General features: G+C 43.3%; 1 protein-coding gene across 1 annotated transcript; it reads left to right on the plus strand.

Annotated features, from left to right (window-relative positions):
* Window positions 1–2,779: 2,779 nt before the first annotated feature.
* LOC113752123 lies at window positions 2,780–3,289 on the plus strand. The gene has a single exon (XM_027296259.1). It carries the CDS (start codon window positions 2,780–2,782, stop codon window positions 3,287–3,289), a length of 510 nt encoding a protein of 169 aa, XP_027152060.1.
* The last annotated feature ends 23,667 nt before the right edge of the window (window positions 3,290–26,956 follow it).

A 26,956-nucleotide genomic window follows, 5' to 3' on the forward strand; every position in this document is an offset into this window, starting at 1 on the left:
TGAAGTAAAGAGGCCCATACCCGAGATTGCAGGTGTTGGTACTGGGAGAGGTTGTAAACACCTGTTAGTAAAAAAGACGTGTGAGCGTGCCTGTGTTGGAGCTTGACATGGATGAGCCTTTTTTCTGGGGTGAAGTTTTCCACATCAAGGGCCTGGGTGTCCCATAGTAGGCTGATACCACCTGATTGACCTAAAGCTGGCACGTTTAGACGACCTGTGAAGGGTAAGTGCTGTAGGATCACGTCTAGTCTTGGACCGGCCACCATGGTTTCTAGTAGTAGCAAGATGTTTGGGCGGTATTTTTGGACCATCTCTTTGACATGCAGCATGAATTCTCCACGTGCGATGCCCCTACAGTTCCATGCAAGGGTTCATATCTCTTCAGGGAGTTGTGGCACCATGGAGTTGTCCATTATTTATTGGCAGGTTATTGTTGTCACGTGGACATTTAGGATTGCATCCATCGTTGCCCTCAGTCGGATTGCAAACTCGAGTAGGTACTGATAATTCATATATGTCTGGGCAGGGATCTTTTCTGGGCTTGCGGTAATGCTTAAAGTTTTGGTTCCTAGTGGTCCTGAGAAGAGGTATGGATGTAGATGGTAGGGTTGGATAATGAAGTGGTTTCTTTTTGGTCGGAGGAATTTGCTTTTTTTTTTTATCGGGAGGTTTTCCGGGGGTTGGTGGTGGTTGTAGCCAACTTGGCTTGCCTGGTTGTTATGAACCGAAAGGGTTCAGGGAATCCTAGTGATGGGCCATTTTCGATCATTTGGTTCGGGTTCTCCTACTGTATTTTCGTTGGTGGAAGGGAGGGAGGTTGAGAGGGTTGAGGGCCAGTGTGGTGTTGACATGGGGAGGGGGTTCCTCTTCCATGCGCAGAGGTTGGCAGAGGTATTTGGGAATAAACTGTTGTTGGGAGAGCTGTAGGAACCACTAAATAAAGAGACAAAAATACGAAGAACACAATAAGACCAAATTACCCCTAGACTTGGCAAGAAATCACAATCCAGCCGGCAGAACACCTAGGAGGGACCACGCATCACTGTTCCTTGGGCTTGGGCCCTTTTTAAAAGATAGGACCAAGGAAGGAAGAGATGCCCCTATTGTTTCCTATGCCGCTATGCGTTCTCTAACTCACCGATACATTTTTTTTTTGATAGATAAAGGAATAGAAATTAATTAATAGCTTAAGCATTTGCCTGATTCACTTGCAAACTGCAAAGTAAGGCTAAACTCAGACAAACTTCTTACAAATGTCATGAAATCGGACTTATCAGTTGCAGCTTTTTCCAATAGGCTGTCTAAAAGAAAAAGTTGCAAAGAAAAGTTACGGGGAAGGAAAAATATTTGTGCTGGTGATCATTTTTTCAGTTAATTATTTTAGCTTACAAATATGAAAAATTTACTTAGCAGAAAAATAAGTCTTAAGTAGATAATTAATTTAATGATGTTATGAAAATATTAATGTAAAAATAACCAAAAGAAATATCCTTTGTTTGAAAATGAGACCATCGAGTGACAAAACCATTTACAAATGGATTAAATTAGATGAAATAGAGGCGATGTTACGGTAGTTTGATTACTGCAGAGGCCCCGTTCTGGGACTAAACACGTGGCAGCCCAGAAAGGGCCGAGTTGGGTCGGGACTGTAGGCCCCTGACAACCATCCTGGGACAGACCACTACTAGGGCTCCGAGAGGCTCTGGGAGACAATCCCGCAGAGGGCGGGGAGAATCCCCCTTGGCGCGGGATCGGGGCTATTCTGGGCAGGTCCCGAAACGTACGGAGGTCGGATTTACCGGCAGGTATAAATGGTAACGCACATCAGCTACAGAAGATACGCTCGATATACACTCACTATTAGCACATTACCTCCGACTGTTTTATTCTCGTGGACATCACCCACCGGAAGACTAACTTGACCGTCGGAGAGCCCTCGGGGATGACCTCGGGGCCCCCTGTTAGTCCATTCTCTTATTTGTCTTGCAGGCTAGGAACACGTCCTTTCCATCAACACGCCGAGCTCGTCAGGCCAACTCGGTCCGGGGAAGCTCAGCGTTTCTTCAGTTGGCGCCGTTTGTGAGAAAGAAAGGTAATCGAAGTTGTGTTGATGGCGAGAACGCGATCCAAGCGCACCGTAGAGAACACTGACCCTGGAGCTGGCGAGGGTTCCCGGCGAATGGAGACCGAGGCGGCTCGAGGCGCCGGAGGCTCAGCCCTCTCAGGGGAACGAAGGCAGCAGATCTTCCAGTTCGTGTCGGAGAACCTCCCCATACTGGAAGACATAATCCGACAGGCGAAGGAGGGGGGCGAAGTCGGGAGTGCATAGACCTCCAAGGTGAAGGGGAAGGAAAAGGAACCACTTCCCGACCCCTCGGAAGATGAGTCACGAGACCAGCCTCCCAGAAGGAAACGACCACGGACTCCCCCTCGCCCCCGAGCCTCGGTGGTAGGGGACAACGAAAGGCACTCCCGTGACAGGCCCGTGGGGAGCAGGCCGAGGGGCCCCTCCTCGCGGAAACCTACGCGGAACGAGCCTGAACGCTCTCCTACCCGGTCTGTCAAGAGCCGGCCGCGCGACCCCCCTCAGTGGAAGCCTGTCCGAGACGAAATCGAGCAGATCTTGCGGCCACGATTGTACGAGGACAACTACACGACTTCGCCCTTTACCCGGGAGATAGAGAAATACCCGCTACCCCGGAAATTCAAGATCCCGAACATCGAGTTGTACGATGCCTCGACCGACCCGGAAGACCACCTCTCTGTCTTTCTGACGCACATGCGTCTGCAAACGGCGGCGGACGAGATCCGCTGCAAGACCTTCCCTATGTTCCTGAAGGGGAAGGCCCGGCTCTGGTTCCAAGGCCTGGCACCGGGATCCATCCGAAATTTCCCCGAACTGGCCAGGCAATTTGTTGCCCAGTTCGTCCCTTCCAAGACTTATTCGAAGAACGCGACTCACCTGATGACAATCAGGCAAAGGCCTGACAAGTCGTTGAGGAATTTCATGACCCGTTTCAACGCGGAGAGCTTACAGATCAGGGACAAGGACGAAAAGGTAGTCATGGCCGCCTTCATGAACGGGCTCAGGGTAGAAGAGCTTTACTACATGCTGGTAGAGAAGCCTCCCGGGGACCTGGAGGAGCTCTTGACCCCGGCGCACGCGGCCGCCAACGCGGAGGAGGCGACTCGCCTGAAGAGAGAGTCAGATCGAGAGCTCGGAGAACGGAAAGGACGGGGAAACCCCCCCCGAGAACAAGGATGGCCTGGCCAAGAAGAACGTCTTTGACCGGCTCTCGAGGGAGAAGGTCCCTGCTCAGCCACCTCTCCCGGAAAAGGGCTACACCCCCTTGACTCGGCCCAGGGCCCAGATCCTGGTTGTCATGGAGGCGGAAGGCCTGGGAGGTCAGCCACCTAAGATGGGCACCTCCCGAAACAAAAGGAATCAGGACCGGTATTATGCCTTTCACCGTGATGTCGGGCACGACACGGAGGGGTGCTGGGCTCTGCAAAGGGAGATCGAGGACCTGATCCAGCGCGACTTCTTGGGACGGTTCGTCCGGCAAGGTTAGCTCGGCCAGGAGCCCGAGCGCACCCACCGCGGAGACCGAGGAGAGGGCCGGCGCCGCGACCGCCCTGAGCGGCGTGAGGCGCTTCGGGGCAACTCCCCGACCAGGACACCCAGAACCTAGCGGGGGTGATCAACACCATCGCTGGGGGCCCCACGGGGGGGACAGCCACACAGCTCAGAAGAACAGGCGACCTCCCCCCGAGGGGGACCATTCCCTGAAGCGCCTGCGCATGGACGAGGAGATCACCTTTGGGCCACAGGACGCGATTCCCCTAGCCTCCGGGAACCACGAGGCTATCGTGATAGATGTAGTAACCAATAACTATCGGGTGAAAAAAGTCTACGTCGATCAAGGGAGTGCAGTCGACATCATGTTTTATCGGGTGTTCAGAGAGTTCGGCTTGGAGGACGGACAGCTGACCCCAGTTCGGACACCCCTGGTGGGCTTCACGGGACCGCTTATCAGCCTGGCGGGAAAGATCACCCTTATGGTCACAGTGGGGCAGGCCCCCAGATGCCGGACCATCCCGGTCAATTTCGTAGTGGTCAAGCAACAGTCCCCGTACAACATGTTTCTAGGTCGGCCGGCCTTGAACGCCCTCCGGGCTATTCCCTCTACGTTCCACCTCAGCGTCAAATTCCCCACCCAGGGAGAAATACCCGAGGTGCATGGAGATCCGGAAGTGGCCAGAGCTTGCTACTTGTCCATGCTCCGGGGACAGGAGAAGGTGGTCGCCCAGAAGACCAGTTTGGAGCCTTACATCCCGGGGGAGGAGGCCCGACAGCTGGACACCCAGGACGAGATCGAGGAGTTCCCCCTGAGGGAAGACCGTCCCGACCGGGTGCTCCGCATCGGTGCGCTGCTACCCTCTGAGGAGAAGGAGGGCTTGAAGGCCCTGTTAAGGGAATACTCCCAGGTCTTCGCTTGGACGGTGGAGGACATGCCCGGGATTCTGACCGACCTGACCGTCCACCACCTCAACGTGGATCCTCTTCTTCTGCTTCATCGGCTTGAAGCGAGAAGAAGAGGAACTTCGCCTCAGAGAGGAACGAGGTGATCAAGAGGGAGGTCGGCAAGTTACTGGAGTCCAAGATCATTCTGGAGGTATACTACCCGACTTGATTGGCCAATCCCGTCTTGGTTAAGAAGGAGGACCAGACCTGGAGGATGTGCGTGGATTTTACGGATCTCAACAAGGCCTGCCCGAAGGACTGCTTTCCCTTGCCGAGGATCGACAGGTTAGTAGACTCCACCGTGGGTTTTGACGTTTTGTGTTTTCTGGATGCCTTCAAGAGATACCACCAGATAGAAATGGCCGAGGAGGACCGGGAGAAGACCTCCTTCATCACTGAGGAGGGGACGTACTGCTACTGGACAATGCCGTTTGGATTGAAAAACATTGGAACTACCTATCAGTGCCTGGTCAACAAGCTATTCCAGGATCAGATTGGCAGGAGTATAGAGCTCTACGTGGACGAAATGATCGTCAAGAGTCGAACTGACCGGCAGCTCGTTCCCAACCTGAGGAAAATCCTGAACATTCTGTGGGAAAGTCGGATGCGGCTGAACCCGAAGAAGTGTACCTTCGGGGTCAGGTCGGAAAAGTTTCTGGGCTTCCTAGTCTCCCGAGAGGGGATCCGGGCCAACCCGGAGAAACTCCAGGCCATCATGGACATGGCCTCTCCAAGGAACGTAAGGGAGGTCCAGCAGCTGACGGGAAGGATGGCCGCCCTGAACAAATTTCTCTCGCGTTCCGCGGTCAGGGGCTGCCCTTCTTCCGAATTCTAAAAGCGCCTAAGGACTTTCAATGGACTGAGGATTGCCAGAAAGCCTTCGCTGACCTAAAAGCATACCTGACCGAGCTGCCCACTTTGACTGCCCCAGAGCAGGGAGAAACCCTGTTTCTATACTTGTCTGCCTGCAACGAGGCGTCAGCGCGGTCTTGGTGCGGGAGGACAGGGGGGTTCAGAGGCCGATATATTATGTCAGCCGTGCTCTACGAGGGCCAGAAACCCGGTACTCGCCTGCCGAAAAGCTGGTCCTTGCCCTGGTGCACGCAGCCCATAAGCTCCGACCTTACTTCCAGGCCCATAGCATTACAGTCCTGACAGATCAGCCCTTGCGACAGATACTCACGAAACCTGAGGTCTCGGGCAGAATGACCAAGTGGACCGTCGAGCTGGCCGAGCACGACATCGGCTATCAGTTTCGCACTGCCATCAAGGCCCAGGCCTTGGCGGACTTCCTGGCTGAGGGGGCTAGCTTAACCATGACCGAGCCGATCTCTTTGCCTGCAGATACACAGCCGGAGGAGCCATGGGTGCTGTTCGTAAACGGTGCCTCGAGTAAGGAAGGTAGCGGAGCAGGCCTGCTGCTCACCTCGCCCACCGGGGAAGAACTGACGTACGCGCTCAGATTCGATTTTCCGGCATCCAACAATGAGGCTGTAGACACCAAATTTTTAACTTATTTATTTTATTTATTGATAATTATTTTATTTATTTATTAATCCCATGATTTTTGTTTTAGGCATTCTTTTTTTAGCATTTTTGTAGCATTTTAGATTATTATTATTATTATTATTATTATTTTTTGCTCATTTAGTCGTGTAATTTTATTTTAAGACTTTCTAGTATTAGGATTTATCGAAAAAAGAAGAGAGAAAATTGTTCACAAAAATATGTTTATTTTTCTTTTAAATTCAATTTTTGTAGCGTTCATTTATCTTGTTAAAATTATTTCATTACGTGTTAAAAAGGAAAAAGAAAAAAAAGGACAAGCTCACGGACCATGAGAAGCATAGGATTCTAGCATTTTTGTCATGTTACAATTTAAGAAGAAAAACACACGGAAAAATTGCAGAGGAAAAATACAGCTTAGCCCATTTCATTTTTCGTCGTTGTTTCCATTGTGTTTCCTTTACCCTTGGATTACCTTGACTTCATCCTACCTGGCTCTCATCCGGAATGAAGAGCGATCGGATGGCCATAAAAAGGAGGTGAAACGAGATTTAACAAGAGCCGTGAAGATCAGGGTTTAGGGGATATAAAGAGAGAGAGTTCTGGGAGATTTGAAGTAGAGGTCGGCTGTGAGAAAGGCTGGGTTTTGAGAGGAGCTACGAAGGAGGCTAACGAAAAAATAGAAAAGGGGAGAAAAAGAAAAACAGAAATCAGAAGGGAGAGTGACGGCGGGAGAGAATCTGCAGAAAAATAGAGCAAGGAGAGGAGGAGTGATGGTCGACAGAGGGAGGTAGAGGAAAGGAAAAATGTGAGATTCGCGAGGAGAAAAGAAACGAGAGTTGAGGGTTTCGTTGGGAGAGCTCGGGAACGCTAGAAAAAGAGAGTGAGTGAGAAGCTTTCGGCCAAGAAGAGAGGTGGTGCAGAATCTAGAAGGCAGTCGCATCAAAAGGTGAAACTTTTTCACAGCTTCGCTTGGCCTGCGTTGAAGTTCATTGCTGCGCTATTCAAGTGCTGCTTTGCTGTTTAAGGGAGCGAAGGTAGCCTTTCCCTGTTTTCCGTTCATGCATCATTGAGTTTCTCATTCATCTTTGTTGCTGAATATCTGAAGGTCGCGTTCATAAAATGGCATGAGGCTTTAGGAAAATCTGTTCTAATGTTTCGTTGATTGCTGCTCTGCCTTTTTCTTGTTGTGTGTCTAGTTTTGATGTCGGGTTTCAATGTTAAATGGTGTAAGGGGCAAGTTTGTTGTTTGCTTGGAGATTGATTCATCTGATCTATACGTCTGATAATGAAACCAAAGAAAAAGGGTGGAAAACTTTTTGAATGAACCAGTTTTGCCGTTAATCTTGTACTTCGGTTATGTTAACAATGGTGATTTGGAGATTGATGTGAGCATTGGTTGCTGGGTTTATTTGATTCTTTTTGCATAACACTGTTTGTGTGAGTTTAAGTCGCAAAGTTGCAGCAGAAAAGTTGCAGAAAGAAACCAGAAATTTGAATGAGTCTAAAGGTCTTGATGTCTTGCTTGTTATTGTTTCCGGATCCCACAATTCAAGTCGTTGGGACTGTATTTTGTTGTCTGAGTCGTTGGGGATGTTTGTGTGTAGATTAGTTGATGCATCTACAGGTTCCATTGGGGTATCTAAGTGTTTCATATGCTTGCTGAAATGGTGAGAAGGAAGTTGCCGCAAGGTCTCTTTCCTCTTGGGTTGCTGAAGTTTTCATTTGGTTTAAACTTTCTGGGATTTTATTTGCCATTTCTGGGTTGCGTTTGTCCTGCCTTTTACATTGGGTATAGCATGGGGGATGTGTAACGGACACATTTTCCTTTTACAAAGAAAAGTTCCTTTAAACCAGAAACTAGCAAGCAAAGTGTAGTTTTGATTCTCGGTCTCTTGTGTTATGTCTACCTGGTCTGGTTTGTGATTTGGGTTCATTTGTCTGCCTCACTAGAATGGTTTGATTGTGTAACTTACCTTGTCTAGGATAGAATGGATAACGCTAATCATGATTGCCCAAATAAGAAATGGAGAAAGTTGCGGCAGCTTTTGTTCTTCAAGTGTTTGCATGTTTTCCAGAATTTTGCATGAGCGTGAGATCTTTCTAAGGTTTTTACCTGTTTGGATGGTGGTGAGTATGTAGTTTGCGCCTAGTTTAAAGCTGTGTGTTTGGGTTTGAAATCAGAATTTTGATAGACAAGCTGTGCGTTTGGATTTGTTTTGTTTGCTGAAAGCATAAAAGCAAAGTACTGCAGAAAACTTGCGGCACTTTCTTTTTTTTTTCCTTCTATTGCTGTTTTAGTTTTGCACTCCTGATGGTCAGCTCTGATTCTCTGTTTCAAATCCTGCTATGAAGTCGCATGTTTAGTCAATGATGGATAGGTAGAATTCTGGTTTCTTGTTGTGCTTGCATGATGAAATGGAAAGAAAAGCGCGACTGAATTGGTGCAGAAAAGAAAGGCTTCTACGTAATCTGCATGCATGTCAAAAAAGAAAAGTTGCATTTTATTCCCCTAAGTTTCCCCTTGTCCTATTATGACCCATAAAATTGGAAAATTTAATCGTTTTGCCCTTTTAAAGTGTTAGTTTTCTTTGATATGATTTAATGTGATTTTTTGGATGGGTTTTCAATGAATGTTAGGATAATTTTGAAGGTTTAGAATTTCTTTCGCTGATTTATAGTCTTGATTTGGATTTTAGTAGAATTTTGGGTAATTTTGTGGTTTAACTATAATAAATCGGTTTTTTTTTTTTCATTCTTTTGTGAAGTTGAGTATTTGATTTGGACAAATTTTATCTTAAGTCACTAATTTTAGCACCTCATTCTAGAACCTTTTGATTATTGGGTTCTGCTTGTTTTAATTTCTTGAGCATAGACGATTTATTGTAGATACTTTAAGTGATTCCGTTTTGTGACTAATTTTTGTTTAATTTTCATTTCGTGCTTAATTCTCATTTTCTTACATAACTTATTTGTTAATCAAAGTGATGCCTTGATATTTTCTTTATTTTTGGAGGATAAATAAGTAAAATTCATTTCATTAGGACGCCAACTCAAGGGAGGTACACTCTATCCCTTATTTTTACTTTATTCGACCCTATGTGTACTTATGTGATTTATGTGTTAATTGCATGTCTTTTGTGAATGTTTTCATTTTATTTATTTATTTATTCGTTTTACTTGTCTTAATTTTGTATATTTATTTTAGTTCATTTTGATTATTTGGGAGGCACTCGAATGCCGAAATTGTAATAGTTAGGGATTTAATCGTTTTATTCCTTCTTATTTCCCCTTTTAGATTGTAGTAGGCTTCCCCCTCCTAATGTAATAGTTAGGTTTTCTTTGTTTTTTCTTTGTGTGATTTGCATGCGTATGTGCTATGTGTTTAATTGCTTTCTTAGGGTTTGGCATCTAGACATGCATGCTTATGTGTTATGTGTTAGGTGAATTACGTGCCTTACATGTCTACTTGCTTTTATTTATATTTGCTTATATAGATGAATGTACGTCACCGTGGCTAGTCCAATGCTAGTCATGGTCTTCCCCCTCGAACTCTCGCAAGTCCAATGCTTGTTAAAAAGCGTTAGTGAAGGGCTAGTCCAATGCTAGACCCATTAGGGCCGTCCCCGCGCTAGCACATACTTGCATGCCTTCATTACATCTTCATTCATTCTTTCCTTTTAGTTTTACATTTTGCATGACCCTTCACTCCCTTTCCCTTACATATTTAGAATTACATTTTCATTTAGATTAGCTCATTTGCTTGTATAGGTTAGGGAGTCACTCTTTTGGTAAGGGGGATGGACGAGTTTGGCTATACATAGCCTTAGCACGCTCATTCTTTTCTAACCAAAAGGAAAATTAAGTCACGAACATTAGTCCCCCGTACCGGTCTTGCTTGCATTCCTCTAGGATTCATGCATTTCATTTATCCATTATCACATGCACTTTTACTTCATAATCTATCCCTTTTTCCACATTTTCACTTCACACAACTTTTATTTTGCACGTTTTCACTTGCCACTTACACTTTATATACTATCACGTGCACACACGCACTTCATACTATCACTTTACTCACCTTACTTTGCACATCCATTTGCACACTTCCACTTACACACTATTGTTTTTATATTACTTTTCCACTTCACACAAACTCATATTTTCACATTGCATACATTCATTCCACTCATTTTACGTCATTAGCATTATTCGTGACCTCTCCAAAGAGTCATTATTGGCATCACAATTAATGTGATTGGCACCATTCAAACTTTGAAGAGAAATTTTGCCCCCCAATGCCCCCTAGGTCTAGGTTTGCATTCATATAGTACATCCGAATGTGATAAATCTTTTGGTTAAAAATAAGAAAATCTTTGACTAAATCGCGCAACTAGCCTTGGCTAGGTTGAGAGGGTGCCTTGGACCTCGTCCTTGCCTTCCCTCTCATCAAATGTGACTCCCGAACACTTTCTCTGATTTTTGTAGACTTAGGAGTCGTTTAAAAGGGTTTTTCTATAATTTTGCTCAAAAAAATTTATTTTTTAGGTGACTTGGACACCTTAACTCAATACCAAGTGGCGACTCCAATTTTCATTCAAAACCCTTTTAAACTATTATTTTGGGTCGAATCGTCGCACTTTCAAGTCCCATTTAGACCCATGTTTTTTTCATTTTTTCAAATCAAAAAATTCACTTTCAAACCATTTATTTATTTATTTTTCTTATAAAAATGGGGCGCGACAGCTGGCGACTCCACTGGGGACTTAGAGAGTCCGAACAAATTTGATTTAGTCAATCTTTTTTTCTTCTTTTTACCTCTCATATATCACATTTGGATGTTTAGGATTGCATTTTTTTTCCTTTTTAGGATTTTTGCATTTCGCGCATATCAACTCACTCCCTCACACATTTGCGTACAATTGATTTGATGGATGATGGTTTATTTATCCCGTGCTTTGCATTGCATTTGGGTGGGGGACATTACCCTAGAGTCTCACGTTGGTTCTCGATCTCTCCCCTCCAAACGAGCACTAGCATACGTGCATACGCTTTAATTTTTTACCCCTCATTTATTTTTCTTTTAGTGGTTTGTCACGCCACTCCACCCTATTAGGATTTTAGACAACTTACTTGGGCGTGTGATCGCGACACGATGTGTGCGTAGCATGATCCGAGGGATCACTCAATCTTCCATTTTAAGCTTTGGGTTCATAGCCTTTAGCTTTTAGTTGAAGGTTGAGGATTTTTTATAAATTCACTCATGACATGTAGCCGTGACACGATGTGTGCGTAGCAATGTCTGGGGAATCGCTCGAGCCACCGACAAAGAACCTTGGGATTGATGACCATTGGTTTCCAAGTCTGAAGGCTTGGGGACCTAAAACCTATCGAGTCTAGATGCATTAGCGAGCCAACACCTCATGCATCCATGATAACTTGCCTAGGGTAGAGTCTGCCTTACCCTATTAGGGACACTATTCACGAGGGGAGGGATCCAACCCCTCTTTTCCTTTTATTGCTTTATCTCTTTGTATTGCCTTGCTACAATGTGTTATGTGTATTTATCTGGCTGAACTAACTTTTCTTGGTTTTGTCCCCATTGCATTCACAAACCCTAGCAAATAAGAGGTCTGGCATGACCTTCTTTTAGAACCTACCATTGTAAATAGGCTATTGCACGTTTAAGAAATTTTGGTATATTTCGTTCCTAAATTAATAATGTCATATCATTTTAGGTCTACCCTAGCAAATAAAGGGTCCCTTAGGTCATATTTCATTTCAAATTGCATATTTTACTGCTTTAATAAACTGGCATCATGCATAAGCCTTAGAGGGAATGCCACTTAGGGAATCCCGTTATAGGAATAAACCATCTCGTGTCTCGGATACTTAATCCAAGAAGACTTGCACGTTTACATTTTGTACCATCCAAAGGGGTAGGGCACAAGGTAAGGTAGGATCCGATCATTTTCATAGAAGCGATCTTTGGAATATGAGCGTCTAATAATCACTTTTTGGCCATTTTATCAAAGTTGGTAAAATCACTTGCTTAAAGGACATTAACTTGAAGAAATTTACAAATAATTCCTCACTATTGAGATGATAAATAAATTGAGGCCAAAATTTGATTTTAGAAGGCTCATAGACTAATGCCTCGCAATAAATTTTTGAAACTACCAATTGATTTTTAAATAAGCTGTCAATTCCATTCGATCCATTGGACCGTTTTATTCATCAATTTCATCCAATTCATTTTATCAATTTGTTCATTTTTAGGGCAACCTAGTCGATTCTGAATTCATTTGACTAGTTTACCCATTTTAGGGCAATCTAGTCAATTTTGAATAAGATCACCAATTTCGTTCAATTCATTTGATTAGTTCTTAAGGCAATCTTATCGATTTTGAATAAATCATCATTTCACTCGATCTGTTTGATCAATTGATTTCATGCAATTCATTTGATTAGTTTAATTCATTTTTTTAGGGTTATCCATTCAATTTTGAATAAATAATCAAAATTTGCATTTGACCATTTTACCCTTTTTAAGATGATCTAGTCAATTTTGAATAAATCATCAATTTCATTCAATCCCTTTGACCTGTTTTTTCCCTTTTAGGGTTTAAGTCCAAGTTTTGCTGAATAAATTAGTCGAGACATGTAATCCTTTTAAGAGTATAATTTTTCACACATCATTGGTGTGTTAATCAAAACAGGCGATCCATTCGGACTTTGTCCTCATTTTTTGGGACAAATGTCCCCTTTTCACTCCAATTGGACAATTTTTATTTTTTAATTATTTTTCACTCAATAAGTTGATTGGATCCATCAGGTATTGTATAGTGCCTACTCTGGAGGATTGCATTCTCATTCTAGGCCTACCCTTGGCATAAAAGGGTTCCCCCATAGGACATGCATACCGATTTTATAGTCTTACTTACTAATTCAGGGTATTTTTCTTTTGTTTTTCCCCCTCCCCTGCATTCATAAAAAATGTTTCAATAAGGTGGAAATATTTTTCTATATCTGATAACAATTTTTGATCCGATAAAGTTTGAAAGGTAATACTTGATTCTTGGGCAGACCCTGCAATGAAAACATGAAGGATCTATCTGGAAGCGTTAGGCTAAAGCCTCAAAGAGACTTCATAATTGCTTTTCAAAGAAAAATTCTGTTTATTGGATTTGTTAATACATTTTTGTTCCAAAAGAAAAGAAGACAAAAGTGTATATGTGGAGCTCTTTAGGAGTTTTTCTCTTCTCATTTGTATTATAATTGGACGAGAATTTTTGTTTTAAATTTTTTCAGCAATAAAGCTTTGGACAATTATTGTTTTGTATGTATATTCATGTACATTTCATTGTTTATTTTTGCTCATTGGAGATTTCATAATGAATTTTAAGAAATAAGACTAAATTGGGATTTTTTTTAACCTCCAGCCTGAAAATTCGCAAGTGTATGCTTTCTAAAATCCTTGTGTACGCTAGATTGGTGATCCGAGCTACACAATAAGAGTGCTCAAATTTAAAAGAGGTCACTCAAAAGGCCCCATGAGATACCTTTTCTCCTTCACTTAACCCCAAAATAAAATCAGTCACATTGATTGATAAATTACAAATTGGAGCGATCTTTGCTTAAAAATGTCAACTGTGTCTAATTATATTCAATTCACATCTAAGTGAAAGCAAAAATGTGCATTATTCTTGTTTGTTTTGAAAATTTGGAATGATATTTCGAGCGTTCGTTTCTCTACCTATACAGATTTTATCATTTGCTCTCCCATTTGAGCCTTTAAAAGAATAATTTCGTTCCAAATAAGTGCCTTGATGATCACTCCCCTACATTGAAAATTTTTAGATATCAAAAAAAGAATGGATTCTCAATGACCATTTCGTTACTTTGGTTGTCATGAGGTTTAAGAATGATACTTTGGTCATCGTTTCTACAACCTAAACACCATTTATCCCTTGCATCCTCATTTGAGCTAAAATTGGTGGTTCTTTTTAAAAGCACTTACGATCGCACCCCACATTGGGGAGGGAGATTGGAGAATTTTCTAAAAAGGAGAAAAGTAAAATGCTAAAAGAAAAGAAAAGAGGGAATCACAAATTGGAGAAATTTGAATCTATCTGGGCTTCAATTTTGAAAAAAAAAGAGAAAAAGGAAGAGTTTTGTCCGACGAACCACTTATGGAGAGTCTTCCTCAGTCAATTAATTCAGATACATGCAAGAAATTTCCCATTAATGGAAGTTTCCTTTCAGAGTTATTGTAAGGAACGGAATAAAAGTCAGATCCTCTTCTTTTTCAATCAGACATTCTATCCCTAGTTATCCCTTTTGAACTTTCAGAATAAAATACTTCATTTGGCAACCCCTGAGAATCGCAAACCCCACACTGGGGCAAGTTTGAGTTGAAAAGGAAAAATTTCAAGAAGTGAAACGTGATAATGCAACAAAATCGAAAGACAAAAGAAGAAAAGAGAACTTCAGTTCAAAAAATAGACTGGGGCAAATTTTGTGAAAAGTTCAAAAGAATGGCAGAAGGCCGAAAAATCAAAAGAAGAAAAAAATGAATGAAAGAGAAAAAGCCTCAATTGAGCATAAACCGGGGCCAATTCTGATTTAGCCCTAAAATAGGGTTGGCGCAACAATGCGATCTCGGATTCTTCAAACCGTTTTGAAATCCGCTTTCAAGTCTTAACTTTTCTAATCACCCCACCTGACCCCAATACAAAAGCCGAAAGTCTTGACTTCTGTTCTTTGTAATATCTCCGTCAAGAAATGTTCTAATTGGCAAGTGATGTTCATATACTGATGCCAAGAAATTTTTGAATGTATTTCTGAATTGATTAGGTGTGAGGTTGACACTGCTCTTCATGTGAAACCCCGCGAGGGCACTTTTGAAAAAAAAAAGGAAAAGGAAAAAAGAAAAAAACGAGCGAAATGAATGCAAAAGAAAAATGCAAAAAGATTTGATGCTGAAAGTCCTTGTTGAGTGATGATAAAAAGTCAAACAAAGTCCAAGATCTTGGAGTCCAAAATGAGGGCAATTTTGAGAAAAACGCGATCTTCGGTGCAATGTCCTTGAAAATTATTTCTTTAACTATCGTCTTCAAGCCACATTACAAGCCCATAAAAGTCCATCGTTGACTTATTCCTTCATGACAACTCAAAACAAAGGTCATGCTTCTAAGGAGTCCATCAATCATTCGTGATCATAACGCTATGACCAGTTTTCACATGTTTAGCTATCGTTTCCATCCATATTGTTGCAAGCCTATAAAGCTTATATGTGGACTACGTTTTCTTAAGAAATAAGGGTGACAAACTCTTTGCTTTCACTAAGATGTGATTTTGGGCACAAGAACCAGACAAATCTTGACTTCTCATTTCCCTTAACCCCCTCAAAAATCAGAAATAAGATCACTGGATTGCTCCTGAAAAATGAGCCAATAAGAAGTGGTGACCCGCTACTCTAAGCATAGATGCTAAAAGTAAGGAAGGAATCATTTGTAATTTGATATTATTTTGAGAAATTCATCATGAAATTGTCTGTTAGGAAACATAGTTTCTTACTTTGTTCAAATTAATGGAGAGGCATCCAAGCCAATTTTTGCAATCAAATGAGTCTGTGAGAACCCGTAATCCTCTAATATTTTTCTAGGGTTTTTCCCTTTAAATTTCATGTTTTCTGCATTTTCTGGCCTAGGAATTTTTTTTTTTGGTGAATTTTATGAGTAATTATAGTTTTAGATGATTTTCCTAGCATTGGGTAGTTTTTGAAAAATTACGGATATAGAAAGGACGTGGGACCCACTAGTGCGGAAAGTTCGGAAAAATTCGGCCAATAAGGTTAAGTTTCGGATACTGTAAAAAATTTATCGGGTGTTAAGAGATAAGTAGAGTGTGTGAAATGATTGATGTGAGAGAGAAAAGAAAGGATAGGAATGCATTAATGGTGGTGACAAGTGTCACCAATCCATTGGAGAAGACTTAAGAGTTACTATTCAATTTTTTGACTATTTTGACTAAGTGGTTAATATCTTCAAAAAATCACTAAAATTCACCATTTTTCACCTCTTGATGGCCGAACCTCTCAAGCTCAAGAAGGAAGAAACTTCATCAAATTTCAAGCTTCCATTTGGTTCAATCTTCCAAAAACAAATACCTAAACTAGATTTCACTCCATAAAATTCCTCCCTTGGGTGTTAGTAAGTAGTTTAGTGAAGTTTGTTTGAAGACTTAAGGTGTCCAACATCTTCCTCTCTCTTGGTTACTTGGTAAGTGGTATATGAACACCCTCCTATATCTAATGATGTTGAATTTATGCCTAATGGTGGCTATTGTGTTAGAAATTGTGGATTATTTCATGGTTTGGAATGAATTGGTTGAGTTTTTTATTTTTTGAGGAATTTTCTGGTTTCATATGATCTTGATGGTGTGGTTGTTTTTGATGGTTGGTAATAAGGGGCTTTGACTCTAGTGGGTGTGAATTGTTGATAAATGCAATCAATTTTGGGTTTGGAATGAAATGTGAAAAGTTAGGGTTCATGAACCCCTAATCTGTCCGAAATTTTAGGTCATAGATAGAGGCCGAATTGGACTTTACTCAAAACATGAAAGTTGTAGGTATTGATGAGTATGAAGTGCCTGCAAAATTTCAGGGCATTTGGTGTAGTATAGAGTGAGTTATGCCGTTTTTACTGTTGCTGTTTTTGGTGAACAGAATGTCCGAACTGCGATAGTAATTGCCTGTTTTGACTGGAATTGGTTTGGATTTTGTTGTTGGTGTCTTCTGATGAAATGTAGCTTGATGTCTTATCTTTCATATGCCTTTGGAATCAATGCATTTGGACCTGTGTAGGCTGAGTTGGACTGATTACAGTTTTGTGTGATTTGGGAACCTGCAATGACGGTTCTGGGTTGGTTTTCTGCATTTTTGACCTAGTTGTGCTAGGATTTGGACTGAGAGGCCTCTACATTGTTGTAGCCCTGTCTCTTAGGTTCGCGATGGTGGGTCTTACGCCCTCATCCCTCATCCGATAAGCGTAGCGCATTTTGTGCCATTACCGCTTTAGGAGGCCAAAACTATTTTTTTGTGAAGATCACATTAGTGCATTGCTGAAAATTTCTGGTTTGCTATTATGCTTGTTTATGCATATGAAACCCTATTGGGTTATACTAGGCTTGGCTTTGTGACTCGTTATCGAGTCTTATGGTATTTGTTTGTATATTTTAGGGCGTGACGTTAGTGCACGACGTACTAGGGACGACGGTGCATGAAACCTCACTTGCTTACTTGGTGAGTATACTACTCACTTGGATTTATAATGTGGCTTTGCTATATGTGATTGTGATGCCTTGAAGGCTTGTTTGGCTATTGGAAATGATTAGGGTGAGGGTGTACTTGACCGCCCTCATTCCTTTTATTCTTGTGACCGATTGTTTACCGTTTCACTGTATTACTGTACTGCTATATGAATTCTTGGATTTCATTCATGGAAATTGTTTGGGTGTTGGTTGGACGAGTATCCAACGGCCCTACTGTACTGAGCTCGACCCCGTTGGCATTCAATTGAATCGAGCCAGCGAGGGTTTGGTCGTGAAAATTGACTCGCCACGGGGACTGAAATGGGAATCTTGTGGTAATGAAACCCTTGGTTCCGGTGTACTCGAGTATCACCTAATGTTACTGCTTGGAGTGCGGGCCCGGTTGGGGGAATGATGGGTGGAAGGAATGGAAGTGAAGAGAGGTCTACGGTTTGGTACTTTTAATATTGACGGAGGGTCAATGAAGTTGGATCAAGCATGTAGCGTGGAAATGGGCTCTTGAGAGCCGACCGTATCCTTTTACCGAATTGTTTTGCTTCTTATTTGAATATTTGCAATGAACGATTATGCTTAAGTGATCTTGGTTGATTGTGTGATAGTTGCTCACTGAGCTTTAACTCACACCATTCCATTTGTTTTCCTTACAGGAAAATAATCACTTTTGGAAGCTCATACTTGTTGGTTGCCAAATTGAGCCTTGTATATGTCTATTTTGATAGCTCTTTGCATGAAACCCTAATGTGTATTGGGTTCATTGTTTGAATGGCAAACCGGATATGTGTATCCCTTATGTATCGCTTTTGACATGCCAATGTGGTTGTAAATGTTGAATTGCTTTGTATTAAGGTTTGGTGGGATCTCGGATTCCACTATTCCCGGCATGATTCATCGTTTTCATTTTACTTATTATTTTGTTATTTTGGTTCTTGTGGCTTGTCCGAGCGCGCTTTTACTTTCCCGAAACGTTCTAGATCGCGTGTAACTGCCCGTAGTCCTGGCGAGAGCTGGGCAGGCAGTCCGCTAAGCCCTTTGGTTCGCCTTAGGGGAAGGTGGGACTGTCACAGGTGGTATCAGAGCCTAGGTTTGACTTAGCCTGGGTGTTATAGGACTGTTTGACTTGAGGATTTGTTGTTTTGGCCTTTAAGCTTATATTTACGATTACATGTTCTTGTGATGTAGGATGGCCGGACAGGGTGACTCTAGTGCTAGTCCTTCGGGGGCTAGACCTCGCAAAGTACTTCCCGTGATCCCTTATCAGGTGCGGCCGGGAGGGGCCGTAATTCGCTGGAGCCCGTCTAACCGTCTTCGACGGTGCCCGTGTAAGGAGAAATATACTTACCCGAACGCTCTCGTGTTTGCGCTGGATAAAGAGCGTAAAAGGTTGGCTAGAGAGAAATGCTCGACTTGAGGTCGATGCGATCCAGGATAGGGCGAGCGAATGAGAGCAATAGCTGCGCGAATAAAGAAGCTAGAGTACGACGTTACTTGAGGCCCGAGGATCGATAGACGACGCTTTGCGCGCAGTGAGGGAGGTCACGAGAAGCGCAACTTTAAGCGAGCTCTGTAAGGCCAGGGTCTCGCTGAGGGCGATCCTTAACTTTGTGTGACGTAGGCCTTGGAAGAGTGTAGGCGACAAGGCGTCGTGGTGCGGAGGCCGACCCTGATGAGGAGTTCTACCCCGTCGCCTGGGTGCCCACAGACCCCGCAACTGACTAGCCATTGACTTTTAGCTTCTTTGGGATGGTTTGGTGGTTTTGTATGTACAGAGGATAGGGATAGAGTCTTAGCTAATCGTTTAGGTCCGTTAGATTAGCTACAGTGTAAATCTCTTTTGATAAGGCCAATCCTGCGGGGGATTTCCTATGTTTGTTGTCCTGACTTGCCCTGTACATATTGACTGATTGTTATTATGTGTTGGCTTTTGGCTTGTATATATGTTTTGATCATGTTTGAATTGTTAATCCATATGTGTTTACTGTGCAAGTTTTGAATGTACTGTACGATGCCGTATTGATGACTTTGGTTTAGTAACTCTTGCCAGACCAGTAAAAACCTATGGAATGGTACTTTCGGAGTGGTCAGGAACGTGGGCGGCGGTGCAGAACAACCCACAGCCGGTTAGGGGTGCGGAGGGAAATCCCGACTGGACCTGATCCTGAACCCCAAGCCGACCCTAATGCTCAGATAGCTGCTGCTATGCAGCAAATGACAAACCTGCTTGCACAAGTAGTGCAGCAACAAGCTCAGAACCCAAACCCTAACCCTGGAAACCCCGGAAACCCTGGCCACCATGTCGAGAGCGAGGATAGAGCTCTCGAACGTTTCCAAAAGTTCGCTCCGCCGAAATTTGTTGGGGGACCCGACCCTGACGTTGCTGAGAAATGGCTCGAGAAGATGGTTGATATATTTGCAGCTCTACACTACCCAGACGAACGGCAGGTGACTTTTGCCGTGTTTCAACTCGAGGGGGCTGCCCGTTCCTGGTGGAACGTAATTAGGCAGAAATGGGAGCGGGAGCAGACGCCTAGGACTTGGGTGAATTTCATCCGAGAATTTAATGCAAAGTTTTTCCCTCCTCTAGTCCAGGAGAGGAAGGAGGACGAGTTTATCCGGCTCCGGCAAGGGGCTCAGACTGTGGCGGAGTATGAGAGTCAGTTCACCCGCCTGTCTAAATTCGCGCCTGAGCTAATCATAACTGAGCAACGACGGGTTAGGCGCTTCATTCAGGGTTTGAACGTTGAGATCCAGAAAGACCTCGCGGCGGCTCAAATTACCGCGTTTAGCGAGGCAATGGAAAAAGCCCAACGAGTTGAGAGTGCACGGCTGCAGGTCCGAAACTTCCAGGCTAAGAAGCGTGGTTTTTCTGGGAGTATGTCTGGACAAGGTGAGAAGAGCACTCCTTCTAAGTTTGGACGAGGAACGAGTAGTGGTCGACACTCTGGTTCGGGCAGAGGGACTCCGTTCAGGGGTGGTCAAGCTGGGCGAGGACAAAGGGGAAACGCTCAGAGTGGATCGGCTTCGGCACCTCGTGGTCCCTGTGGGCATTGTGGAAAAGCAAACCACACCGAAGATAATTGCTGGAGGAAACAGGGCAAATGTCTGCGATGTGGAAGCGCAGACCACCAATTGGCTATATGCCCGGTCTTGAAACAAGATGGAAAGGGAAGCCAACCCCCGCCGAGGACCAATACTGGACCAACGAAGGGAGATGGGTCCAAACCGAAAGTTCCAGCTAGGGTTTACTCCTTAGAGCCCCATCAGGTCCCAGAGTGTTCGGAGGTCGTAGAAGGTACGATCCCTATTTTCCACCGCTTTGCCAAAGTTTTAATTGATTCTGGTGCCACTCATTCGTTTGTTAACCCTGATTTCATGTGTGGCATCGATATAAAACCTGCTAGTTTACCTTATGACCTAGAAGTTAGTACTCCTACGGGGAATCAACGTTTGGTGACTAGTATGGTTTATAGGGATTGCGATGTATGGGTAGGTGAAAGGAGGTTTTTAGGAGACCTGATAAGCTTGTCCATTAAGGGGTATGATGTGATTCTGGGTATGGACTGGCTAGCCAAATATAATGCCCAACTGGATTGTAAAACGAAGGTGGTAGAATTTCACATTCCTGGCGAGGCAACCTTAAGGTTGGATATAAAGGGTAGGTTAGCCTCATCTGCTTTGATTTCGGGCATTCGAGCTAGGAAATTGATAAGTCGAGGGGCGCAAGGATTTTTGGCCTTTTTGATTAACACCCCTACGGATAAGTTAAAAGTGGAAGACGTGGCCGTAGTGAGGGAGTTTTCAGATTTATTTCCTGATGAGTTAGTAGCTTTACCTCCAGAACGGGAGATAGAATTCCAAATCGATTTGTTACCTGGAACTGCACCTATCTCAAAAACCCCTTACCGAATGGCGCTTGCGGAACTTAAGGAGCTTAAGTTGCAATTACAAGATCTTCTGGAGCGGGGATTCATTCATGAGAGTGGGTCTCCTTGGGGAGCGCCCGTCTTGTTTGTGAAGAAAAAGGACGGAACCTTGATGATGTGTATTGACTACCGGGGGCTGAACAATGTTACGATCAAGAATAAATATCCACTGCCCCACATCGACGAGTTGTTCGACCAGCTGCAAGGTGCAGTGGTCTTCTCCAAATTGGATCTTCGACAAGGGTATTATCAGTTGTTGATTAGGAAGGAGGATATACCGAAAACTGCCTTCAACTCGAGATATGGGCATTTCGAGTTTGCCGTTATGCCCTTTGGACTGACTAATGCTCCCGCCGCCTTTATGACCTAATGCATAGGGTTTTCAAACCCTATCTAGACCGATTTGTCGTTGTGTTCATTGATGACATTTTGGTCTATTCTAAGACACGCGAGGAGCATGAGGAGCACTTGAGAGTGGTGTTGCAGACATTAAGGAACATCAGTTGTACGCCAAATTTAGCAAATGCGAGTTTTGGTTGGAGAAAGTAGCGTTCCTAGGGCACGTAATCTCCCACGAAGGTATTTCGATGGACCCGGCAAAGGTAGAGGCCGTGACAAATTAGAAGAGACCAGAAAATCCCACGGAAATTCGTAGCTTTCTAGGGCTAGCTGGGTACTACCGCCGTTTCATTAAAGATTTCTCCAAACTGGCAGGACCTTTAACCGACCTGACGAAGAAGCATGGTCGATTTCTTTGGAACACCCGATGCGAAACAAGTTTTCAGGAATTAAAGAGAAGATTGACCACGACTCCAGTACTGGTCTTGCCAAATGGAGTGGACGGGTTCGCGGTATATGCAGATGCGTCGCGAGAAGGCCTAGGGTGTGTTTTGATGCAGAATCGGAATGTAATTTCGTTTGCCTCTAGGAAGTTGAAGCTTCACGAGCAGAATTACCCAACCCACGATCTATAACTAGCCGCAGTTATGTTTGCTCTGAAAAAGTGGAGGCATTACCTATACGGGGTGACTTTTGAAGTGTACTCGGATCATAAGAGTCTTAGGTACCTTTTCTCCCAGAAGGAACTGAACATGAGGCAACGACGATGGATGGAATTTTTGGAAGATTACGACTGTACAATCAACTACCATCCTGGAAAGACAAATGTGGTAGCCGATGCCTTGAGTCGTAAGGCACAAGTAGCAGGGTTGATGATTAAAGAATGGGGTTTATTAGAAACCGTCTGTGAGTGGAGACCCTGTCTTGGGAGCCATAAGGTGCTATTTAGCAATGTTAGGGTGACCTCCTCTCTACTGGAACGCATTAAAGAGGGGCAAAACGAAGATTTGATGGTAAAGAAGTGGAGAGAGAAAGTGGAGAAGGGAGAAATCACGGACTTCAATTTGAGTCCTGAGGGTATTTTGAAATATCGAAATCGAATAGTGGTACCGAAGGAGGAGTCGTTAAAAACGAAAATTTTGGAAGAAGCTCATCGGTCCAAGTATACAATCCATCCGGGCAGCAGCAAGATGTATCAGGACCTCAAAGGAACCTATTGGTGGGACAACATGAAGAGGAAAATTGCCCAGTACGTGCAAAAGTGTCTCATTTGCCAACAGGTGAAAGCAGAGCATCAAAAACCATCGGGTCTGTTACAACCCTTGGAGATACCCGAGTGGAAGTGGGAAAACATCACAATGGACTTCGTTTCCGGTCTACCGAGGACACAAAGAGGACACGATGCCGTTTGGGTGATCGTTGATCGCTTAACCAAGTCGGCCCATTTCTTGCCGGTGAATATGAAGTATTCCATGGACAAGTTGGCTCGACTGTACATGGACGAGATAGTAAGGCTACATGGTGTGCCTGTAAGCATCATCTCCGACCGGAATCCACGATTCGTATCTCGGTTTTGGCAGAAGTTTCAAGAAACCCTGGGGACTAAACTGAATTTGAGCACGACTTATCACCCTCAGACGGATGGACAGTCAGAGCGGACGATTCAAACTCTCGAGGACATGCTACGAACTTGCATTCTGGATTTTGAATTTATCTCACTAACGTGTGTGTTTTAATTCTCAAGGCAGGCTCGGGTTCAATCCCACTGACCAACCACCATGGTAGGCTCGGTAGGCTCGGGTTCAATCCCACTGACCAACCACCATGGTAGGCTCGGGTTCAATCCCACTGACCCGTTATTAAGGCAGGCTCGGGTTTAATCCCACTGACCAATTCATCACTGAGGCAAATTTTTGGATGATTTTTCAAGTAAATCTTATACAATCTCTTCATACATACCAACATTTCTTTTACTGCCATTAACCGTTGGGTCAGTCCCACTAGTGAGCATTTTCATTTTCATTACCATTAGCCGTTGGGTCAGTCCCACTAGTGAGCCTTTCATTTTACACTGCCGCTAGCCGTTGGGTCAGTCCCACTAGTGAGCATTTCATTTAGCCACTAGCCGTTGGGTCAGTCCCACTAGTGCGCATTTCATTTTGCACCGCCGCTAGCCGTTGGGTCAATCCCACTAGTGAGCCTTTCATTTACACTGCCGCTAGCCGTTGGGTCTGTCCCACTAGTGCGCATTTCTTTTGCACCGCCGCTAGCCCTTGGGTCAGTCCCACTAGTGAGCCTTTTCATTTTCACTGCCACTAGCCGTGGGTCAGTCCCACTAGTGCGCATTTCATTTTGCATCGCCACTAGCCGTTAGGTCAGTCCCACTAGTGAGTATTTCATTTTCATTGCCGCTAAACATGGGTCAGTCCCACTAGCGTGTATTTCATTTACACCGCCACTGAATATGGGTTAGTCCCACCAGTGTGCATTTCATTTTGCATCGCCACTAGCCGTTGGGTCAATCCCACTAGTGTGCGTTTCATGGTTTAAATTTTGTTCGGGTCAGTCCCATGATTTTTAAGTTTGTTCGGGCCAGTCCCATGATTTTAAATTTTGTTCGGGTCAGTCCCATGATTTTAAATTTTATTCGGGTCAGTCCCATGATTTTAAAATTTTGTTCGAGTCAGTCCCATGATTTTATTTCTTATTCGGGTCAGTCCCATGATTTTAATTTTTATTCGGGTCAGTCCCGATTTAAATTTCTGTCGGGGTCAGTCCCCTTTTAAATTTCCTGTCGGGGTCAGTCCCCTTTCAAATTTTCTGTTCGGGTCAGTCCCGTTTAAATTTCCTGCTTGGGTCAGTCCATTTTAAATTTCTCGCCTGAGTCAGTCTCATTAAAAGGGGTCAGTCCTCAGTCGTTCGAGCACTTTGCAGCCGAATAACACAGGTGGGCATTTGGTGTCTATTTCTTTGTCTCAAGTTTTTCCAAAACTCAGACAAAGAGGGGCAAACGGTAGACACCAAATTTTTAACTTATTTATTTTATTTATTGATAATTATTTTATTTATTTATTAATCCCATGATTTTTGTTTTAGGCATTCTTTTTTTAGCATTTTTGTAGCATTTTAGATTATTATTATTATTTATTATTATTATTTTTTGCTCATTTAGTCATGTAATTTTATTTTAAGACTTTCTAGTATTAGGATTTATCGAAAAAAGAAGAGAGAAAATTGTTCACAAAAATATGTTTATTTTTCTTTTAAATTCAATTTTTGTAGCGTTCATTTATCTTGTTAAAATTATTTCATTACGTGTTAAAAAGGAAAAAGAAAAAAAAGGACAAGCTCACGGACCATGAGAAGCATAGGATTCTAGCATTTTTGTCATGTTACAATTTAAGAAGAAAAACACACGGAAAAATTGCAGAGGAAAAATACAGCTTAGCCCATTTCATTTTTCGTCGTTGTTTCCATTGTGTTTCCTTTACCCTTGGATTACCTTGACTTCATCCTACCTGGCTCTCATCCGGAATGAAGAGCGATCGGATGGCCATAAAAAGGAGGTGAAACGAGATTTAACAAGAGCCGTGAAGATCAGGGTTTAGGGGATATAAAGAGAGAGAGTTCTGGGAGATTTGAAGTAGAGGTCGGCTGTGAGAAAGGCTGGGTTTTGAGAGGAGCTACGAAGGAGGCTAACGAAAAAATAGAAAAGGGGAGAAAAAGAAAAACAGAAATCAGAAGGGAGAGTGACGGCGGGAGAGAATCTGCAGAAAAATAGAGCAAGGAGAGGAGGAGTGATGGTCGACAGAGGGAGGTAGAGGAAAGGAAAAATGTGAGATTCGCGAGGAGAAAAGAAACGAGAGTTGAGGGTTTCGTTGGGAGAGCTCGGGAACGCTAGAAAAAGAGAGTGAGTGAGAAGCTTTCGGCCAAGAAGAGAGGTGGTGCAGAATCTAGAAGGCAGTCGCATCAAAAGGTGAAACTTTTTCACAGCTTCGCTTGGCCTGCGTTGAAGTTCATTGCTGCGCTATTCAAGTGCTGCTTTGCTGTTTAAGGGAGCGAAGGTAGCCTTTCCCTGTTTTCCGTTCATGCATCATTGAGTTTCTCATTCATCTTTGTTGCTGAATATCTGAAGGTCGCGTTCATAAAATGGCATGAGGCTTTAGGAAAATCTGTTCTAATGTTTCGTTGATTGCTGCTCTGCCTTTTTCTTGTTGTGTGTCTAGTTTTGATGTCGGGTTTCAATGTTAAATGGTGTAAGGGGCAAGTTTGTTGTTTGCTTGGAGATTGATTCATCTGATCTATACGTCTGATAATGAAACCAAAGAAAAAGGGTGGAAAACTTTTTGAATGAACCAGTTTTGCCGTTAATCTTGTACTTCGGTTATGTTAACAATGGTGATTTGGAGATTGATGTGAGCATTGGTTGCTGGGTTTATTTGATTCTTTTTGCATAACACTGTTTGTGTGAGTTTAAGTCGCAAAGTTGCAGCAGAAAAGTTGCAGAAAGAAACCAGAAATTTGAATGAGTCTAAAGGTCTTGATGTCTTGCTTGTTATTGTTTCCGGATCCCACAATTCAAGTCGTTGGGACTGTATTTTGTTGTCCGAGTCGTTGGGGATGTTTGTGTGTAGATTAGTTGATGCATCTACAGGTTCCATTGGGGTATCTAAGTGTTTCATATGCTTGCTGAAATGGTGAGAAGGAAGTTGCCGCAAGGTCTCTTTCCTCTTGGGTTGCTGAAGTTTTCATTTGGTTTAAACTTTCTGGGATTTTATTTGCCATTTCTGGGTTGCGTTTGTCCTGCCTTTTACATTGGGTATAGCATGGGGGATGTGTAACGGACACATTTTCCTTTTACAAAGAAAAGTTCCTTTAAACCAGAAACTAGCAAGCAAAGTGTAGTTTTGATTCTCGGTCTCTTGTGTTATGTCTACCTGGTCTGGTTTGTGATTTGGGTTCATTTGTCTGCCTCACTAGAATGGTTTGATTGTGTAACTTACCTTGTCTAGGATAGAATGGATAACGCTAATCATGATTGCCCAAATAAGAAATGGAGAAAGTTGCGGCAGCTTTTGTTCTTCAAGTGTTTGCATGTTTTCCAGAATTTTGCATGAGCGTGAGATCTTTCTAAGGTTTTTACCTGTTTGGATGGTGGTGAGTATGTAGTTTGCGCCTAGTTTAAAGCTGTGTGTTTGGGTTTGAAATCAGAATTTTGATAGACAAGCTGTGCGTTTGGATTTGTTTTGTTTGCTGAAAGCATAAAAGCAAAGTACTGCAGAAAACTTGCGGCACTTTCTTTTTTTTTTCCTTCTATTGCTGTTTTAGTTTT

Source organism: Coffea eugenioides, chromosome 11 (assembly GCF_003713205.1).
Source record: "Coffea eugenioides isolate CCC68of chromosome 11, Ceug_1.0, whole genome shotgun sequence".
NCBI lineage: Eukaryota > Viridiplantae > Streptophyta > Magnoliopsida > Gentianales > Rubiaceae > Coffea > Coffea eugenioides.

What these genes read in the sequence shown, in the direction of transcription:
- LOC113752123 (XM_027296259.1), top strand. Translation starts at nt 2,780, where the DNA reads ATGCGTCTGCAAACGGCGGCGGACGAGATCCGCTGCAAGACCTTCCCT.